At 39.9% G+C, this 17,032-nt stretch overlaps 1 protein-coding gene across 3 annotated transcripts in view; it reads left to right on the forward strand.

The window, feature by feature from the left end:
- Positions 1 to 17,032, forward strand: part of FOXK1 (forkhead box K1) — a 1,462,137-nt gene that overhangs the window by 664,040 nt on the left and 781,065 nt on the right. For all 3 annotated transcript variants that reach the window (XM_044089495.1, XM_044089496.1, XM_044089494.1), the window contains exon 3: positions 9,243 to 9,402. In XM_044089495.1, the coding sequence (XP_043945430.1) occupies positions 9,243 to 9,402 (160 nt within the window). The remainder of the gene's footprint in view (positions 1 to 9,242; positions 9,403 to 17,032) is intronic.

Here is a 17,032-nt window from a genome sequence, read left to right on the forward strand (position 1 = left end):
ACTGTGTACCAAAACGTTGAATAAATGGATGCTTAAATGTCTTTTGTAATAAGAAATTGGAAAACAGAAAAATTATAAACAAAATAAATAGTATGGAATGCAATAAAGGAAAAGTAAGGAATAAATAATTTTATGTATGTACATGTGATGTACGCTCTCTGGGCCAGTAGTCAAGGAGCCTGAATCCTCACCACTGACACTGGAGAGGGTTGTTCACTTCGAACAAAAATAGATACACACAGTACTTCTAGATACAGCTCTCTGCATCAAGACAATTTCCTTTAGGAGCACACAGAGAACAGACTCAATCCGGGGTCTGGCTTTCTCTCCAGGGCCCCACTGAGACACCCCATTGGAACAGCTGTAGAGTTGAGTCCTAAGCTGTGTGTCCAAGCCAAGTTTTCCAGCATCCTCTCTGTGAAACCAGTGCTTCTTGTCCCTGCTTCAAGCAGCTCACACACACACACTGTTGGAGATTTGATTTGCATGCACACACACACCTGGGAAAGGCTAGCATAGATTTACTAGCTATGCCCATGTCTGCCCAGGCTACAAGGTATTTATTGCCACCAGACACTCCAAAGCCAACTACTCTAAGGCTCTTACAAGGGTACCCAATTATACTGAGTGAAGTTAATATTACTACAAATGATCGTGTTTGACCAGTGCTGTAAGGTTTTAAGGAGTAGCCAGAGAGTCACCAAATAGATACAAGTACTCTTAAAGGTTAAAATATGCCCTAAAGGACTAGCCACAATGAAAAGTGTAAATATATATATATTAATAAATATTAAAAGGACATTAAAATACTAAATATTTATTTATAATAAACACCAGGGTTTTAATCACAAGAAATATTAAAATAACCCAGATGAATAGATTCACACAGATACAGAGAACAGTACTTAACTAATCTCAATATATTTTCCTGACTGCTCTAAAGAATTATTATTCCCTGGTCATTTACTATAGCAAGGCAAGATGAAGTGGGTTGAGGGGTCTTTCTTTGTCAGGTTCCAAAAAAAGAGTGCTCAGAGACTTCTCTCTCACCTGGTATTAAACCATCATTTTTATTTATTTATTTATTTATTTATTGACATTTGTTGACTGGGAAAGTCCACTGGATCAGAAACCCATTTTCAGTGGAGGCCCGGGGGAGAAAAGTTCCACAATAAGTAAAATAACATCAGATAACAGAAGATAGGTAGTTACATAGTTTTAGAAGAGAAAGAATTTGAACTATACAAAAAAATATAGACAACAATTATCACATCATAGCAAACTTTTTTACAAATACTGTAGCACCTTCTATTTAACATAGAGGTGAAGGTGAGATGTTTTGTAGAAAAAATAAATTATATTTAATTCAGTTAAGTACATTGCCTTAAAAACTGAGATATACGCTAGTGCCCATTCACTATTTTTTTTTTTTTTTTTTTTAAACCAAGGAAAGAGTTAGGGAGAAATAGTAGGTGGATTGGTCATTAGTGGTTGGTTATAGCTTTGGATAGAGGGAGTAATAAAGAGAAAAGTATGGGGGTCTGGTATTAAGGGAGCTAGGACATGTGAGGCTGTTAACGTAGTAGCTTTTTAGTGAGGATTTAAAATCATTAAGGGAATCTAACAAAGTAAAAAATGTTGGTAGATCATTCTGTAATGTACATGGAATAGGAGTATAGGCTTTGTCATGCTCTTTTGTTTGGTTCTGATATGATCAGAAGTTGTTTATTTGTGGACCGCGGATTTCTAGAGGCGGTATAGGGTTGAAAGGTTGACAGTAGAGCAGGGCATTTCTCTGGGGTATATACTAGCTTGTGAGCCAGTTAGTTGGGTGCAACTGAGGTATTGGGAGAATTCATACCAATTAAGCATTTTGTTAGCTTGACAATGGTGGGGTACGGTGTGGCAAGCTGGAGGCAAATTTTGTAGTAACAGCATTGTAGTTCATTAAAGAGGGAGGAGTGAAAGTTTGTGAAGATGGGAGTACCGTAAAAGAGAGAGGGAAGTAGCAAAGACATGGCCAGCTTATTTTTATGGGTCCATCCATGTACTTTTGATGCCTGTAGAGCAGTGATCTCCAACCTTTTTTCCACTAAGGACTAGTTTCATGTAAGAAAATTTTCCATGGATCGGCCATTGTGCGCATAATAAAGTGCATGATATTTTATTTATTTGACATTTGTTTACTAGGGAGGGGAGAAAAGCTTCAAAGTACAATAAAAAGACAATTGTCAGTAATTACCAAAAAAAGAAAAGTGCTTAACAGCATAACATTGATCTACTATGGTCGAGAGGTAATTAAACCTAATGACAACCTTATTGACTTTCTAAGAGCAATATTTAAAATCTGTCCCTGTTGTTTGGCTTTGTCCATCATACTTCTCAACTGTAGTGATTTTCGCAGAATGCCCAGATTTTTGCCTCATAATTTTTGGTTTGTTTCTCATAAAATTGTTGTTTTCTGGCAAATCACTGGCAGATCATTGAGGTTTAACGTCAGAAAATAATAACAGTTGAGTTTCAGACTTCATACGCTACAGAAAATGCATGCTAATGCAAAACCCGTATTTCTATCTACTTTCTAAGTTTGTAAATGCAGTAATTAAGTGTCCCTATTTTTGGGCCTTTGCCCAGATTTCTTGCTCTAAGAGATTGAGAGGTATGTGTCCAGATTTATTGTGCTGGAGTTTGAGTGGTATGGTTGAAAGGTACGCAAACCTCATTGCTGCTGCCAGGGATCACTCCCACTCTTCACTGTCTCTCTCTCTCTCTCTCTCTCACACACACACACACACACACACACACATATACACACACACACAGTCTGTTCTGCTGTCATACACGCATTCACTCGTACATGCAAACAGAAACACGCGCACACACACACGTGCGGACTCTTCTACTTTCATGCATGCATTCACTCACGTACACACACACACACACACACACACACACACACACACACACACACACACACACACACACACACACACACACTGTCTTCTGCTTTCATGCACTCATTCACTCACACATGTAGACAGAAAAACACACACGGACTCTTCTGCTTTCATGCACGCATTCACTTACACATGCGGACAGAAACACATAACACACACACACACACACACACACACACACACACACACACACACACACACACGCACACTTTTTTTGGTTTCCTTGACTTTTATTTTACACTCACTAAACAGCAAAAGCGCTGCTTAGTGAGTGTTAAATAATGGCTCGATTGATCTCACTGCTCACTGTCTCCTACACACACAGTTTCTCCTTCTTTCACACAAATATACATTCTGCTTTCATGGCATTCACTCATACATGCAGCCAGATGCATGAACACACTCATACACACTCATACACCCTCATACACACTCATACACACTCATATACACATTCAGTTTTTCGTTTCACTCTGTGCCTGGCAGCCCAATACCAAATGATCCACGTCCTGGTACCAGTACTCAGCCCAGTAGTTGGGGACTACTGCTGTAGAGTTTACCTAGCATAAAGTGTGTTAAGAATATGTTGCTCATAGGAGAGTTTATCGTTTATTGTTATACCATGTAGTTTTGCAGATTAAACAACCAAAATTTCTGTTTTATCTTATGAGTAAATTTTAAAGTCTTGAGAGGTTGGTTTGGCAGAGAAAATAAGTAGTTTAGTTGTTTTGGCATTTAGAAGTAATTGAGAGTCATTAAGCCAGGTTTCTATGGATTCAAATACTTTTTGTGTTATTTTTAGGAGGTCTTGAAAGTTATTGGAGGATATGATTGTGGAGTCATCCACATATTGGACGAGTGTGGTTTGAGGGTACACTAGATGTAAATTGTTTATGAAAATATTAAAGAGCAGGGGTCCGAGGATGGACCCTTAGGGAACTCCTATTTTATTTAGCAGATAGGTAGATTGTTTGCTCTGCCATTTCACTGATTGTTGTCTGTTGTGTAAGTAGTTAGCAAACCAAGACAGCATATGTAGGGAACAGCCTATTTCTGACAGTTGTTTAAGTAGTTTGATACGTGACACTGTGTTGAATGCCTTGATAAGTCCAACAGGACTACTAAAGTTATTAGACTTGTGTCTAAAACTGTGGTCAAGGTGTCTGTGAAGGAGAGGAGGCAGCGGTGGTGCTATGGATTGGGCGAAAATCATGTTGTGTTGGGGAGAGAAGGGGGTTTGTTTATGAGGTGTTTGGGTAGTTGACTATGTATGCAATTTTCTAATATTTTGCAGAGTGGAGAAAGAAGAGAGATCAGTCTATAGTTAGTAAGGTCATTTGTATTTCTGCCTTTATGGAGTGGAGTTTTAATTAAATTTTTTCAGATTTATGGGGTGATTCCTTCAGTGATGGATCAGTTTTATAAGAATACTGATGGGGTATGCTGTAGCGTTAGCAGTGATTTTCAAGTATTCTGGGGGGAGGTTGTCAACAGATAGGGAACAGGGTTTCAGTTTTTTAAAAGTTTTTAATTAGAGAGGTGGGAACAGGTTTTAGGGAGAAAGTATGGGTTTCTGGATGCAAGATGATTGGAAGACGTTTGTATGGTTGCTTGCCTGATGTTTATATTATTGGTGGTGTATAGATTTGAGTTTGTAGGGTATTCGGGAATGGGTTTAAGGATGGTATCAATAAAGTGAGAGTTGAAAGTGTGGGCTATATGTTGTGGGGTCATGTCAGGGGATGGAGATGGATTTGGAGTGGTTCTGGGACTGGGGAGAAAAGGATACAGATTTCCAAAAATTCTTGGGGGTTGTTTTTATGGGTGGATAGTTGTTTTGAGGAATATATATAAATAAATAAATATATATATATATATATATATATATATATATATATATATATATATATATATATTTTTTTTAATCATTGATGACTAGTTTTTTCGCTTGGTTCCTGAGTTATTTAAAGTTAGATTCATTTGTCAGTGTCTAGTTACTGCTCCAGACATTCCAGGCTCTATCCCTAGCTAAAATTAGTAGTTTTGTAGATTTTGTTAACTGTGGAGCATGGCTAATTTTGATTCTTTTTGTTCATGTAGGGGCAAGAGAGTTAAGGGTATCTAGAAAGATTTTGTTAAAATACTTAACAGCGTCATCTAGTTGTAGAGAATATAGAGGGCTCCAGTTATGGGCTTTTAGAATGGAGTTAAATGTTGATGGGTTGAACTTAGTGAGGTTTCTTGTTGTTTTGTAGATATGGGGTTTTGGTACCTGGGTTTGGGTTCTATACGTGAAAGCAGGTAGGTGATCACTCAGGGAATCGGGGATGGAACCTGAGTTAGTGAATTTGTGTGGATGTGATACAAGAATCCAGTCAAGGGTTGTTTTAGGTTGTTTATTTTGTACTCTGGTGGAGCATGTGATAAGCTGCATGTATTTGTAGAGATTAATGCTATTTGTTGGGGGAGTTTAATTCTCGGTTTTACCAGTTTGTTTGTATCCCTTATTGTTATAGTTTTGGAGGATATATTATGTGTTGTCCAGGAGAGGAAATCTTCAAGGGTCGGGATATTTTGCCCCGGTGGAATACATATGGAAGCAATGCAGGTCTGTTTATTGTCACTTATTTGTATTACGGTTATGACTGTTTCCAGATTGTTAAAGGATGGTATGTTTTTTAGGAAAGGTGCAATAGTTAATGAGTTGCGATAGACTAGTGCTACCCCACCACCTTTTTTTTAGAAGTCTGTCTTTTCGTAGTATATTGTAACCTGGTATGACTATTTCTGTGTTTGATATATGTGGCTTGAGCCAAGTTTCAGTGATGGCTATGATGTCTGGGGGAGTATTGCTCTAGCCAGGTATGGAATTCTGTGAGCTTGTTGCAAATGCTATGTATATTTATTGTTGCCAAAAAATGTTTCTAGTGGAGCATGGTGTATTTGGGGTTGTGGTGTATCTTATGTTAGAAGATAATGGGATGGAAGGGCCAGGGTTGCGATGAATATCACCACTTTGAGATAGTAGTGAGTGATATATTATGAGGGTTGGATAGAAACTTTTGAGATAGACTTTTGGAAGGTTGGAAGGTTTTGTCTTAGATTACAGAATGATGTCACATACATCTAGTCATTTGAGTTCTGGTTCCCAAGCTACCCCCATTGCTAGAAACTGAACCAGAATTTAGCACATGTGTTACCATACACACAGATAGAGCTTTGCTGAGATGTGTTACAGCATCTGGAAGCAGTAAAACCATAAACACTTCACTCTTCCTACAGGAGCTAATAAACCATTCTCTGGCGCAGACATTTAGTCTCTGGCTGCAGTCAGAACTGTAAGATACAATCTGTATGACCTAAATTAACTAATTTAATTTATTGCTATTTTTCAAAGTTAGCAGGAATGAGATTAACCTCATCTCTGCCACTGTCCTATTTACAACAGTACAGTCTGATAGAAATGTGTATTTCTTTTCTGTCCAGCAGGACACACTGTTGATACATTTTTAACACAAGCAACTTTACAAATACATTTTCAGCACAAGCATCTGTACAAATCAGTTTGATATACAAATGACATATAATTCTTTACAAAATTCGAGTTAACTGTGCTGGCATATGTTACACTTCCACTGCCCTACTTCTCCTAGCATAGCTGGCAACACCCCACTTCGTCACAGTACACATAATATGTAGTAATATATTTTGTTAATAATCTTTGTTTATTTTGAAGTGCCTAATGTCTTGTTTGGGTTTAATAAAAAAAGGAAACTCTCTTCCGTTTCATTACATGCCAAGGAAGTTTAATATGCACCTAAGCTACCACCAAGTCAAGTCAACTGGACCTTTGTTTAATGTAATATCTGAAGTACAACATCTCAGAAGTACAGCACCCTCCTATTTGTGCCACACTGCTGTATCATTATTGGAGCACAAGTCCAGAAGGCTCGTGTGGGTGTAAAACTGGCATCTTTATGCTGTTCCTGGCTTCTTAGGTGAGTATGCAAATTGCTGTACCATTGATGCTTCCATGGAGCAAGGCAACTGGCATCTTGAATATTATTCCCCCTTGTGGATGGGCAGTACCGTGCAGTCATGCAGCAAAGGCATATTACAGATGGATCCATTTAGGGTTATCTGTGTGTGGGGTAAGAGAAAGTGCATGGGTATGGTGTACTTGGGCTTCATTATGACCTTTTGATACTTGCTTTACAGGAGGTTGGTGAGGAAGTTTGTACTTGGGCTTCATTATGACCTTTTGATACTTGCTTTACAGGAGGTTGGTGAGGAAGTTAAAAGAGAACGGAAAGGAGTGGTCCAGGTTGGGTGCTTGCATAGAACATTTTGAGAAAAAAATATTACGACTTTAGGAGAGGTGCTCATCGTTGCTCGTTTACGATGTTGGGTTCATATTGGGAGTGGAAAGCAAGATCTGCCTGTCCATTGCTAACATCAGAATTATTGCAATTTTGTGATGGAGAAGGGCTAGTATACATAGAGGTCTGGAACAGCTTGAAAGGAGATAAAAGTTGTGGATGTGATTGTGCAAGAAAGTGTGTTTTTTTTCACTTTGGAATCAAAGGAAAATATAAATGCTGTGAACAGTGACCCTACTCCTTGGAATACTTTGTTCTGTTTTATTCTATTCCAGTAATCTTACAGGAAAAGGGGGATTAATGTATTTTTTGTGTGTGTGTGTGTGTGTGTGTGTGTGTGTGTGTGTGTGTGTGTGTGTGTGTGTGTGTGTGTGTGTGTGTGTGTGTGTGTGTGTGTAGAAAGGAGGACGACACGCAGTACTGGAAATGTGAACAGTGCAGGAAGGAGAATGAACGCGTGTAGATATGAACAAAGGATGAGAGTTTGTTGCATGCCTTTGGGAGGGAGGAGAGAAAGGGAGGATGTAAAATGGATAGTATCCCATTATCACATATATAGGAGGGATAAAATTGAAACAGGCAGAGGCTTGTGTGACTGCAGGAATGAGGAAAGTGTAAGACAAGCTTGAGATGCTGCCATTCTACAGAGAAGGATGCTGTGAGTCCTGGAACAGATTGTTGGGGGCAGTGGTAGATTGCAAATCAGCTGTGAGGTATTCAAGGGTACCTGGAACAAATGGGAGATAAAATGGAGCAGGAATGCTGGGGGGGATCCTGTACACTTGCAAGCCCAAGAGTCTGTACTTATCAACATAATTAGCAGTGTTTCATAGCTCACATTGGTGCATCTTTGAACAAATTCAGTCCCAGGTAAAAGTAATTGTTTCTGATTATCTCCCAAGAAGTTTAGCTGGGGAATTTCTACTCCAATTACAGACGGGATGGGGGATGGCTGATCGATACCACCGTCACAGTCTCATGGTAAATGCTGTTCTCTGCTGCACTTCTGATACATTCAGGAGTCCGTGTGCTTTAACATGATTCCCTTGAGCATCACAAGCAGGTGGACTCTGCAGAACACTTGTGCTGTATGACTTCCGCACAGAGAAAATACACTGTTAAATAATATCCTGTTGCTAAGGAAAGCAAAGGTTCAATCTATATATTAGCCTTACAGCACATATTAGTTGTCAGCATTTGGCAAGATGTCTTGTGTAGGTTTTAATACCTAGAAAAACTGAAAAGTTTGTGTGTAATATGTGTGGGCATATACATACATTTACATATAAGACAAAAATATATGTATATGCATACACACAGATATATGTGCATATATGGTTTTACCTGCTTGTAACTGAATGTGGATATTCCATTGTAAATTGATTAAATTCTAAGTCCTACCAATTTACTATTGCTTTGGGTGCGCAGTGGGATATATTTTTGTATGAAAAGCACTGTTTTATATATTAATTCATCTTCATATCTATTTGCATTCTGCATATTGCATTGCAAAAACTGTATGTATGAAACTGACTTTATAAATGCTACTTTTTTAGTTAACGTTTACAGTTGTGATAGGTACTGAGTAGCTGGTGTAGCTTAGCAAAATGCGATGCAGAAGCAAATGTGAATAGTGAAATATTTCCTTGGTTTGCCAAGTTATAGATTGATTTTTGTTTATAGGGTATGTTTGTGGCAGAGGAGACAGGTTACAGCTATTGTTTCCTTGACAGCTGTGCTCCTTTAAATACATTAGTAAAATTATTTTAAGACCCTCCAGATTAGATTCCTCAGAACAAGTATAGCTATAAAAGTCTTTTTACAGTAGAGAATATTCTTCTACTGTTATATTGACTTGGTTTATTTTGTGTTATACTGAATATTTTATATTTACAAATGGTTTCAGTGTTCCTAATTCCTGCCCAGCAAGTCCTCGTGGTGCTGGATCTTCAGGTTACCGCTATGGTGGAAGAAACATTGCTTCAGACCTACAGTTGGCAGCTGAGTTCGCAGCAAATGCAGCATCAGAACAGCACATGGAGCCTTGTGAAGGGGGCAGTCCAAAGGTCAGAAACTTGTAATGGTTGGAAATTGCAAAATCACTAGCAATGGTATACCTTCTCCAAAATGAAAATATGTTTAACCCCATCTTTATTGTGGTAATAATTTAAATAGAAGGAAACATTCCATGCAATAGTTAATGGCTAGATTGCAGGATGATCTTAAAAAGGAGAATTGAAATACTGTTGTTTTTTTGCATTAGAATGAGTCAGGATTAACAGTGGTTTGGTGTGGAGGAGTAGGTATAATTAATGATGTTTAAGTAATGTTAGAATTGGATTTGGCCTTACTCTGTGATGGTAGTTTAGGTTAAGATGCAGCTAAATGCCTTTTCTAGCTGTAAATGTTTTTGTCATGCCCAAACCAACTGATGCTACAGTGCTATTTCAATTAACTGAAAGTAATTGTAACGTGCATTATAAAGGCTGCAGGATTCATAATCACTGATGAAATCAAGCCAGGTAGATATCAGTCTTCATCCAGTCTTTTCAGCTGTCATCTGTCTCCCAGCACATGAGAATACAATCTCAAGTTGTGGTCCTCAGATGATGTACAAAGCTATAAAAAGAGATCAACTTGACTGTTTTGCTAAACTTTTCTTTTCCAACTGAACTAACTCACTTGCTATGATGAGCTTTGCAGTGTCATTGTAGGGCTTCATCTTTCAGCAGTCTGTATAAAACTGATAGTGTTTTCTATGCCAGATGTAATCTTTTTGAGGCCATATGATATCCCTTGATAAAGTTATTAGCAAGTGCTTTTGTGCCCTTTATGTTCTCCCAGAAGTTATATCCACTTACAGAGCACTTCTCTTTGTTTGGGGGAAGAGCAGTGTAAATTTTGTTCATTGTGTCTTTTTTTTTTTTTTTTTAATAGTATCTATATCTTCCACTGCTTGCTGGCAGTCAGTCAGTCATTTCCCCTTCAATGGAAGTGGGAACTGACTGCAAGAAATCATCATCTAGACAGCTGTTGAAGGTTTTCTGTTAAGCCCTAACTCTGGCATTTGACAGCTAACATGCGTCTTGAGTGACACGAGGGTCCTGCAGTGTTGCTCTTCTAACAGCAAGATGTTCATGCTTGCACATAGATCATGCCCAAGAAGCTACACCCCTTCAAAGGACTATTCCTGAATATAGTTAGCAGATAGCAAGTGCATGTCCCTAGTCTGTTACCACATAATATTCTCGTGTACTTCACAAAATCTACTACTGAAAGAGACTAGACACCACCCTTTCCTCAGAATGAATGAGCTGATATATGCTGCTCACTCCCATCTCCCCTTGCCTTGCTCAACCAGCACCCCAGAGTCCACTCAAGTTCTTGTCATCTGGGTCACAGTCTTGGTTCCGTGCCTGTATACCAATTTTAATAAAAAGACATTAGTTAGAAGTCAAAGTTTTGAAGGTCTCCTATCACCTGATGGAATCTCTTGAAAATGTAAAACAAACAAACAAAACACCCTTAAAGTGATTTGAATATTCTAAAGGGCAGGCCACATGTGCTGTTGGCCTTTTAATTTGAAGGGTACCTTTATCTCTGTGGATGCTGAAGTTTTTCTTTTTCCTACTCATACCCCAGGGTGATTCCTCAGGCTTCCCTTCTCTTCAGACTACCTCATATTTTCTTGAGTTACAGAGATGGAGTTGAGCTTGTTTTGAGACAAGCTATCTCATCTGAACAACATAAATTTCACTAGATTTCAGTTGTCAAAACCTTTATTTCGACAGAAAGAAAATCCCATATACTGGACTTCAGTCCCTATACACATGGGTCTGACCTTCACTCTGCATGTTTTTTGGTTCCTTTTGAGACTCATTCTTATGGTGGACACATTCAGGAGCTGGAAACTGACTGAGCAGATGCTAAAACAAGAACTTTCAGTACTTATGTATTATCGCAACCACATTTTTCACAGCAGTACCAGTTGCTTCCTGACCATCTCATCTGTTCATTACAGTTGTAAACATGTCATATAGTGTGTTCTCTGTACCAGTAGTTTGTCTTGTGGAATGCAGTCTTGTGGAGTGTAATTAGTCATAACTGAGACACAGTGTTGTTGTTTCTCTATGCACTTTACTGCCAGCATATCGCTTATTACAACTCCACATGCTGCACTTTCTTTTTCAGAAGATTGGTGGAAATAACACTTGGACATGAAATTCCAAGCCTTAATCACAATACACGCTCCAGCAGGGAAGTCTGCATAGCCAAACAGTTTTCTCCCATAATATCCTGCAGTTATCCTGCCTGATTAACAACTGGTTGCGAATAACTACATTACCTTATGGTTGTTTTACTTAGTCAAAACCCCATACAGTGGTTTTCTACTGCAGATACTCTAGATGAGCCTGTGAAAATGTCAAGCAAAAATTCAATGAAACTGTACTATCTATCTGAAGAGAAACATGTTTGTTCTAAGTATTCCCTCAGCCAGGGAAGAGGCCGTTGACCCACGAAGTACCTTCAGTTTTATTTGGGGGTAAATCATGATATCAACAAAAGGGCTACCCAACTGCGGTGGTGGTGCTGCGGTAGCGTTGTCGCCTCACAGCAAGACGTTGTGCCGTTCGATTCTCAGCTAGAGCGTCTTCTGTGTGGAATCATGCGTGAATGGGCATACCTTCGTTTGAAGGTTGTGCATCAGGGCTGGCAAACTCAGCACGTAAAAAATCTACTGCCAATCATTAGCGGACCGGAATTCCGCTGTGGCAACCCCTAACCGGGAAATGCCGAAAAGACACAAAACAGAAGGGCTACCCACTCATCTTCAGCTAGTTCCACTTCCATTCCTCAGAAAGCAAGCATCCATGACGAATCAAGCGTGCATGTGTAATGCATGGTGAACAGGTTTTTTTTTTTTTTCAATACTTTTGCTTCCTGCAGGTAAAAGTACACTTACTCAACATCAAAAACGACTCTGAATAATCCTTTACCCTGTTTACAGAAATCGTCTCGATCCCAGTATGGCAATTTCGCAACAACAAAAATGTGGTTGCGATAATACGTAAGTACCGAACTTTCTTTTTCAGCAAGAGAGCAGCTGTCTGACTCATGAACATCAGGTATGGGAGCCTTCTGCTCTTCCCATACATGTCAGAGGCACTTGTGCTGATGGACTGTAGAAAAATAGCACAGGAATGCTTTAATCTTAGCCAGTTCCACTGTCTCAGAGGGATACAGCCCTGAGTTCAACTTGTTTAACCAGAGATGTTTAGAGACACCATTAATATTAATTTACAAGCTAGTGGTTGATCTGCATATTTTCATCTTGAGTAGTTACATGTATAGATTTTGAAACTTTATAACCTCAAGTCTATTGCTGTGCTATCATTCGTTGACTAGTGTAATGACATATTTGTTGATGATGACCAAGATTTTGCTACTTGTGTTTAGAAGTGGATTTTACAGTGTACCAGAAAAGCATAGCTATATTTTATGACCCTGCTACTGAAGAATTGAAATCTAACAAAGGATTGGACATTACCTCCATGCCAAGAACCTTAACATTAGATAAAGAAGACAATGTGCCTTGGAGAAGAAGTTTGCACTGAGGCTATATTGCTTTTCAAGGTTATCAACTAACTAGTAAGCACATACAGTAGTATAAGACACCGATATCCTAAAACAAATTGATGGTTTTAGTAAAGATATTTCAGATAAATCCCCTAGAAAGCAGCCAAGTTATTTGAGGTTGCTGAGGAGGCGGAATCACCAGTGGTAAAATATGGTCACAGTGCAGAGAGAATGCCTGTTCTGGTATTTTGGGGATGCTGCTTCGGATTTTACAGTAAGAAGGCATACATGACTCAGAACTCAGATCTGGGTCTGTGGATATAAAGCTAAGCTGTCAAATGTGTTTCTTGCAACTTTTACCTCTTTTGGTTCCCTATCAAAAGGTTTTTTTGAAGGTTAGTTACTTTAACTGTAGATCTTAATGTTAATGCTTTATCATGCCCCAATTTTTGACTTCTGCAGCCTGAAATATCAAAACTTCTACTTTCCTTTCTTTCCTTCACAGATCAATGCGGGCTCATGCTGGAGTGAGCTTATTTAGATAAGCATGTTGCTGTTTTTGATGTACCTTATTGGTACACATTCTTTTCATTTCTTCTCACCATTTTCAAGTGTCCTACATACCCCACTAACCTGAGACTTTTTTTTTTTTGCAAGCACATTTCTAACTTCAGTTCCTGCTGCTTCTGCCGTAGTTCTTCCTTCCTTGATACCATGGGTTAACCTATAGTTAGATGGGTCCTGTCCTTCCAGACAAGAGGTCTTTGCAGTCACCTCTACAACATGCCACTGTCAGAGAGGAGTGGAGTGGAGAAGCAGAGAGCCATCATATTTTGGTCAAACAGGGATTTTCATTTGAGAGGCCCTACACTGGGGCCTGTGAGATGATTTATTTTAAAGACGCCACTACATGTAATAAGGTGTGATAGAAGAGCAACCTCCAAATGGAAACACTGTTTTATTTATTTATTTATCCTTTGTTGGCCAGGTTAGTCCCACTTAACTAGTAACCTCTATTCAGGGGAGAGCCGAGGTTGTATTTTATACTACTAGGGAAAATTTGGCCAAGGCATCAGGAAAATTCCCCTACTTCTTTGATAGGTGCCATGGGATCTTTTACATTCACCAGAGCTACCAATAGGTCAAGCAGTTCGGGCATTGGTTTAACGTCTCTTCGGAAGGATGGCTCACACAGGAGTGCAGCACCATCCTCCCATGCTGCACTGCAGTGTCAGTAATCAGTCTGCCTGGTGTAGGATAGAATCCACGACCTTCTACACCAAAGGCAAGTGTGTTAACTGTGCACTAGCCCGAACTCTCCCACATGCCTAGCCTCTGAATTCCTTTCTTCTCTCCATGCAAAAAACAGCTTACTCAACCAGCCGGTTATTTCATCCTTCCCGTCAAAGAGAGATGGGTAAGGCACAGTCTCATCATACCTTTCTTATGTCTCCCATCTCCAACAAACACCTGAACCACTAGTTAAACTTTGGTCACCTGGACTTTAGTCATGACTTTATCCCCTTAAACAAATAGCGCTGACCTAAGAAAGAATGTGAAGTTGTTCAATCTCGCTGTTCATTCTTCACTGATGAGTTCGGAGCCGACACAGCCGACTAGCAAGCTCAAAGTTTTCCAGAAGCTCGAGATCCAACCCCATATCCCACAATGCACTGCTGGAATTACCTCAGATCTAGTTTGCCACGGCACAGATCTCTTGGTTTCCAGCGTTGCTCGAGACTATTATTGGGAGTTTTCAACTTTCAGCAAGTTTTCTTTTTGAATTTTATATCTTTTACTATTATAAATATATACTTTTATCTAGTTAGCAATTGTTTTTCTGTTTTACCCCCTTTTCCCAGTAAAAATCTTCTGATTGCCTTCGGCCTTTTGACCTTTGGCCTTTTCTTATAGCTTGTTAGATAGAGTTGCCCTTTTGGGCTTTTTGATATTGGATTGCTATAATCCTCTCTAACTTTAACTATCTTATATAGCTAAATAGTGTTGTTACTAGTTGCCATTTTGGGTGGTGTGTGCTGTGTGCTGTGTGCTGTGTGTAGGTAATTAGATTAATCCTCCCTGACTTTAACTGTCTTATATAGTTAATAGTGTGTTTTTTCTCTTTGATTTTGTGAATAGTAGTTAGTACTATGTCTGAAGAGAAGGAAAATCATCTAAAGTCTGAGTTTAAAAAATGCCCAGACTGCGGACAAAAGATGTCAGTTATGGATGCCCGTGTGTAGTGTGTATACTGTTTGGGTGAGGTGCACCTGCAGGAGTCATGTAGTAGCTGCCACTCCTTTTCTACTAGAGTGCTTGCAGAAAGGAAGAGGAAGTTAATTGATAGGGGTATTATCAAACACCCTTTCTCAGAGGCATTGTCTGACCAGGATGGGGCCAGCAAATCGTCCAAATCTTCCTCAGAATCCAGGACAAAGAAAGGAAAAAAGTCAGAAAGTGTTGTGACTTCGGCTCCACTGACTTCGGAGCTGACAGTCTGATGTTCATCGTGTTACCCTGCTGCAGTCATCACACTTGGGGTTATCCTGTCGTGAGGCGGTCCCGCAGTCGGCCGGATTTCCAAAGTCTTGGTCCGACGTCGGTTGCTGTCGCCTCATCCCTGACGTCAGTGTGCCAGGGTATATATATTGCAACCGACGCCATTTTCTTCAGTCTTTCTTGCCGCGCAGTGCCCGAAGAAGAAGCAGTTCGCAAGTGCCGGTCGGCTGACTCCTGAGATTTTCGAATTCGAATTTCAGACCGAAGTCTTCTATAAAGCACCCCATTGGGGAAACTTTTCTTGCCTCAGACCAATGTCAGAAAAAGTTAACAATTGTATTTCTTGTGGGAAGCAAATACCTCATAAGGATTTTCATTCTTATTGCATACCTTGCCTAGGCCCTGATCACGACGTCACTTCTTGTCATTTTTGTGCTAGATTTAATAAACATACTATTAAAAGACTATTTGATTTCGCACGACACTTTTTTGGTAGAAAATTTAATTACACCATGCCGTCGGAGCTACCGAATACCGGCGTGCACAAAAAGCGCAGGGACAAGGACCGACAGCCCAGGCCTAAGCCCGATTCCGAGGCCTCGGTTGATCCGGTCTCCGGTTCTCCGGTTATCAGTGAGGCTCCAACGCAGCCTCTGACTACCACAGTTCTGGAACCCGAGACCGCTACAGATATTTTGACGGAATGTACTAGGCCGACGCAGCCTTTTACTTCAGGCCCTTCCGACGATTTACCTTCCAAGGACGTCGGTACTTCTGAAACGCCATCGGTTTCTGAAGGCATTTTCAGACTGACAACTCTTAGTCAAAACGTTTTCCAAGTCGAAGACTCCTTCTAAATCGAAAAAGTCTTCACTTCAGTCTCCTGTTCAAGGCCCTATGCCTAAGAAACAGATGCTCAAGATGGCTGAAGATTTGATTTCTCTTATCAGGGGTTCTCAGCCTCCTCCTGACAAAAGGCCTAGACAAGAGGAAGATTCTGCTTCCTCTGAACAACTGTCTATTTCTTCGGATTCCTCTGAGGACCAAGACTATTCCTTCTCTCCTTATGAAGATTCTGATGCTGAGGACTCTATTCCTTCAGCTTCCCCTCCAGAAGACTACTCTTTTGGGGAAACTTTACACACTATGAGGGAACATTTTCACTGGGAAGGTCAGGATTACTTTGATTCCAAGAAAAGGCTCAGAGAGTTTCTTTTACTCCCCAACACAGACCCTAGCCATCCCTCCTGTTTTGGACATTGTGGATGATGTCTATTTAGAATCCAGTTTCAACCCTGACTCTCTACCTCCTGCCCCGGCCAAGCCTGACAGATACTACAGAATACCTGATTCCCACAAATTCCTTTACAAAAGCCCAGTAGCTGACCCAGAGACTATCTCCCAGGGTCCCAAGGGGGCTAAGGCTTCCATGGCTAAAAATCCAGTACCTTCTGAAAGGGATTCAAGAGCACTAGACAGATGGGGGAAAAAGGTTTACACCTCAGCCACTTTAGCTATGAGAGCATTAAACTATCAATTTCATATGCTTAAGTATCAGCAATTTCTGATCTCAGAGTTAAAACAAAAGATAACCACCCTTCCTCAACAATCTGAATTGAA

Source organism: Protopterus annectens, chromosome 12.part0, assembly GCF_019279795.1.
Source record: "Protopterus annectens isolate FY-2018-M chromosome 12.part0, PAN1.0, whole genome shotgun sequence".
Taxonomy (NCBI): Eukaryota; Metazoa; Chordata; order Ceratodontiformes; family Protopteridae; genus Protopterus; species Protopterus annectens.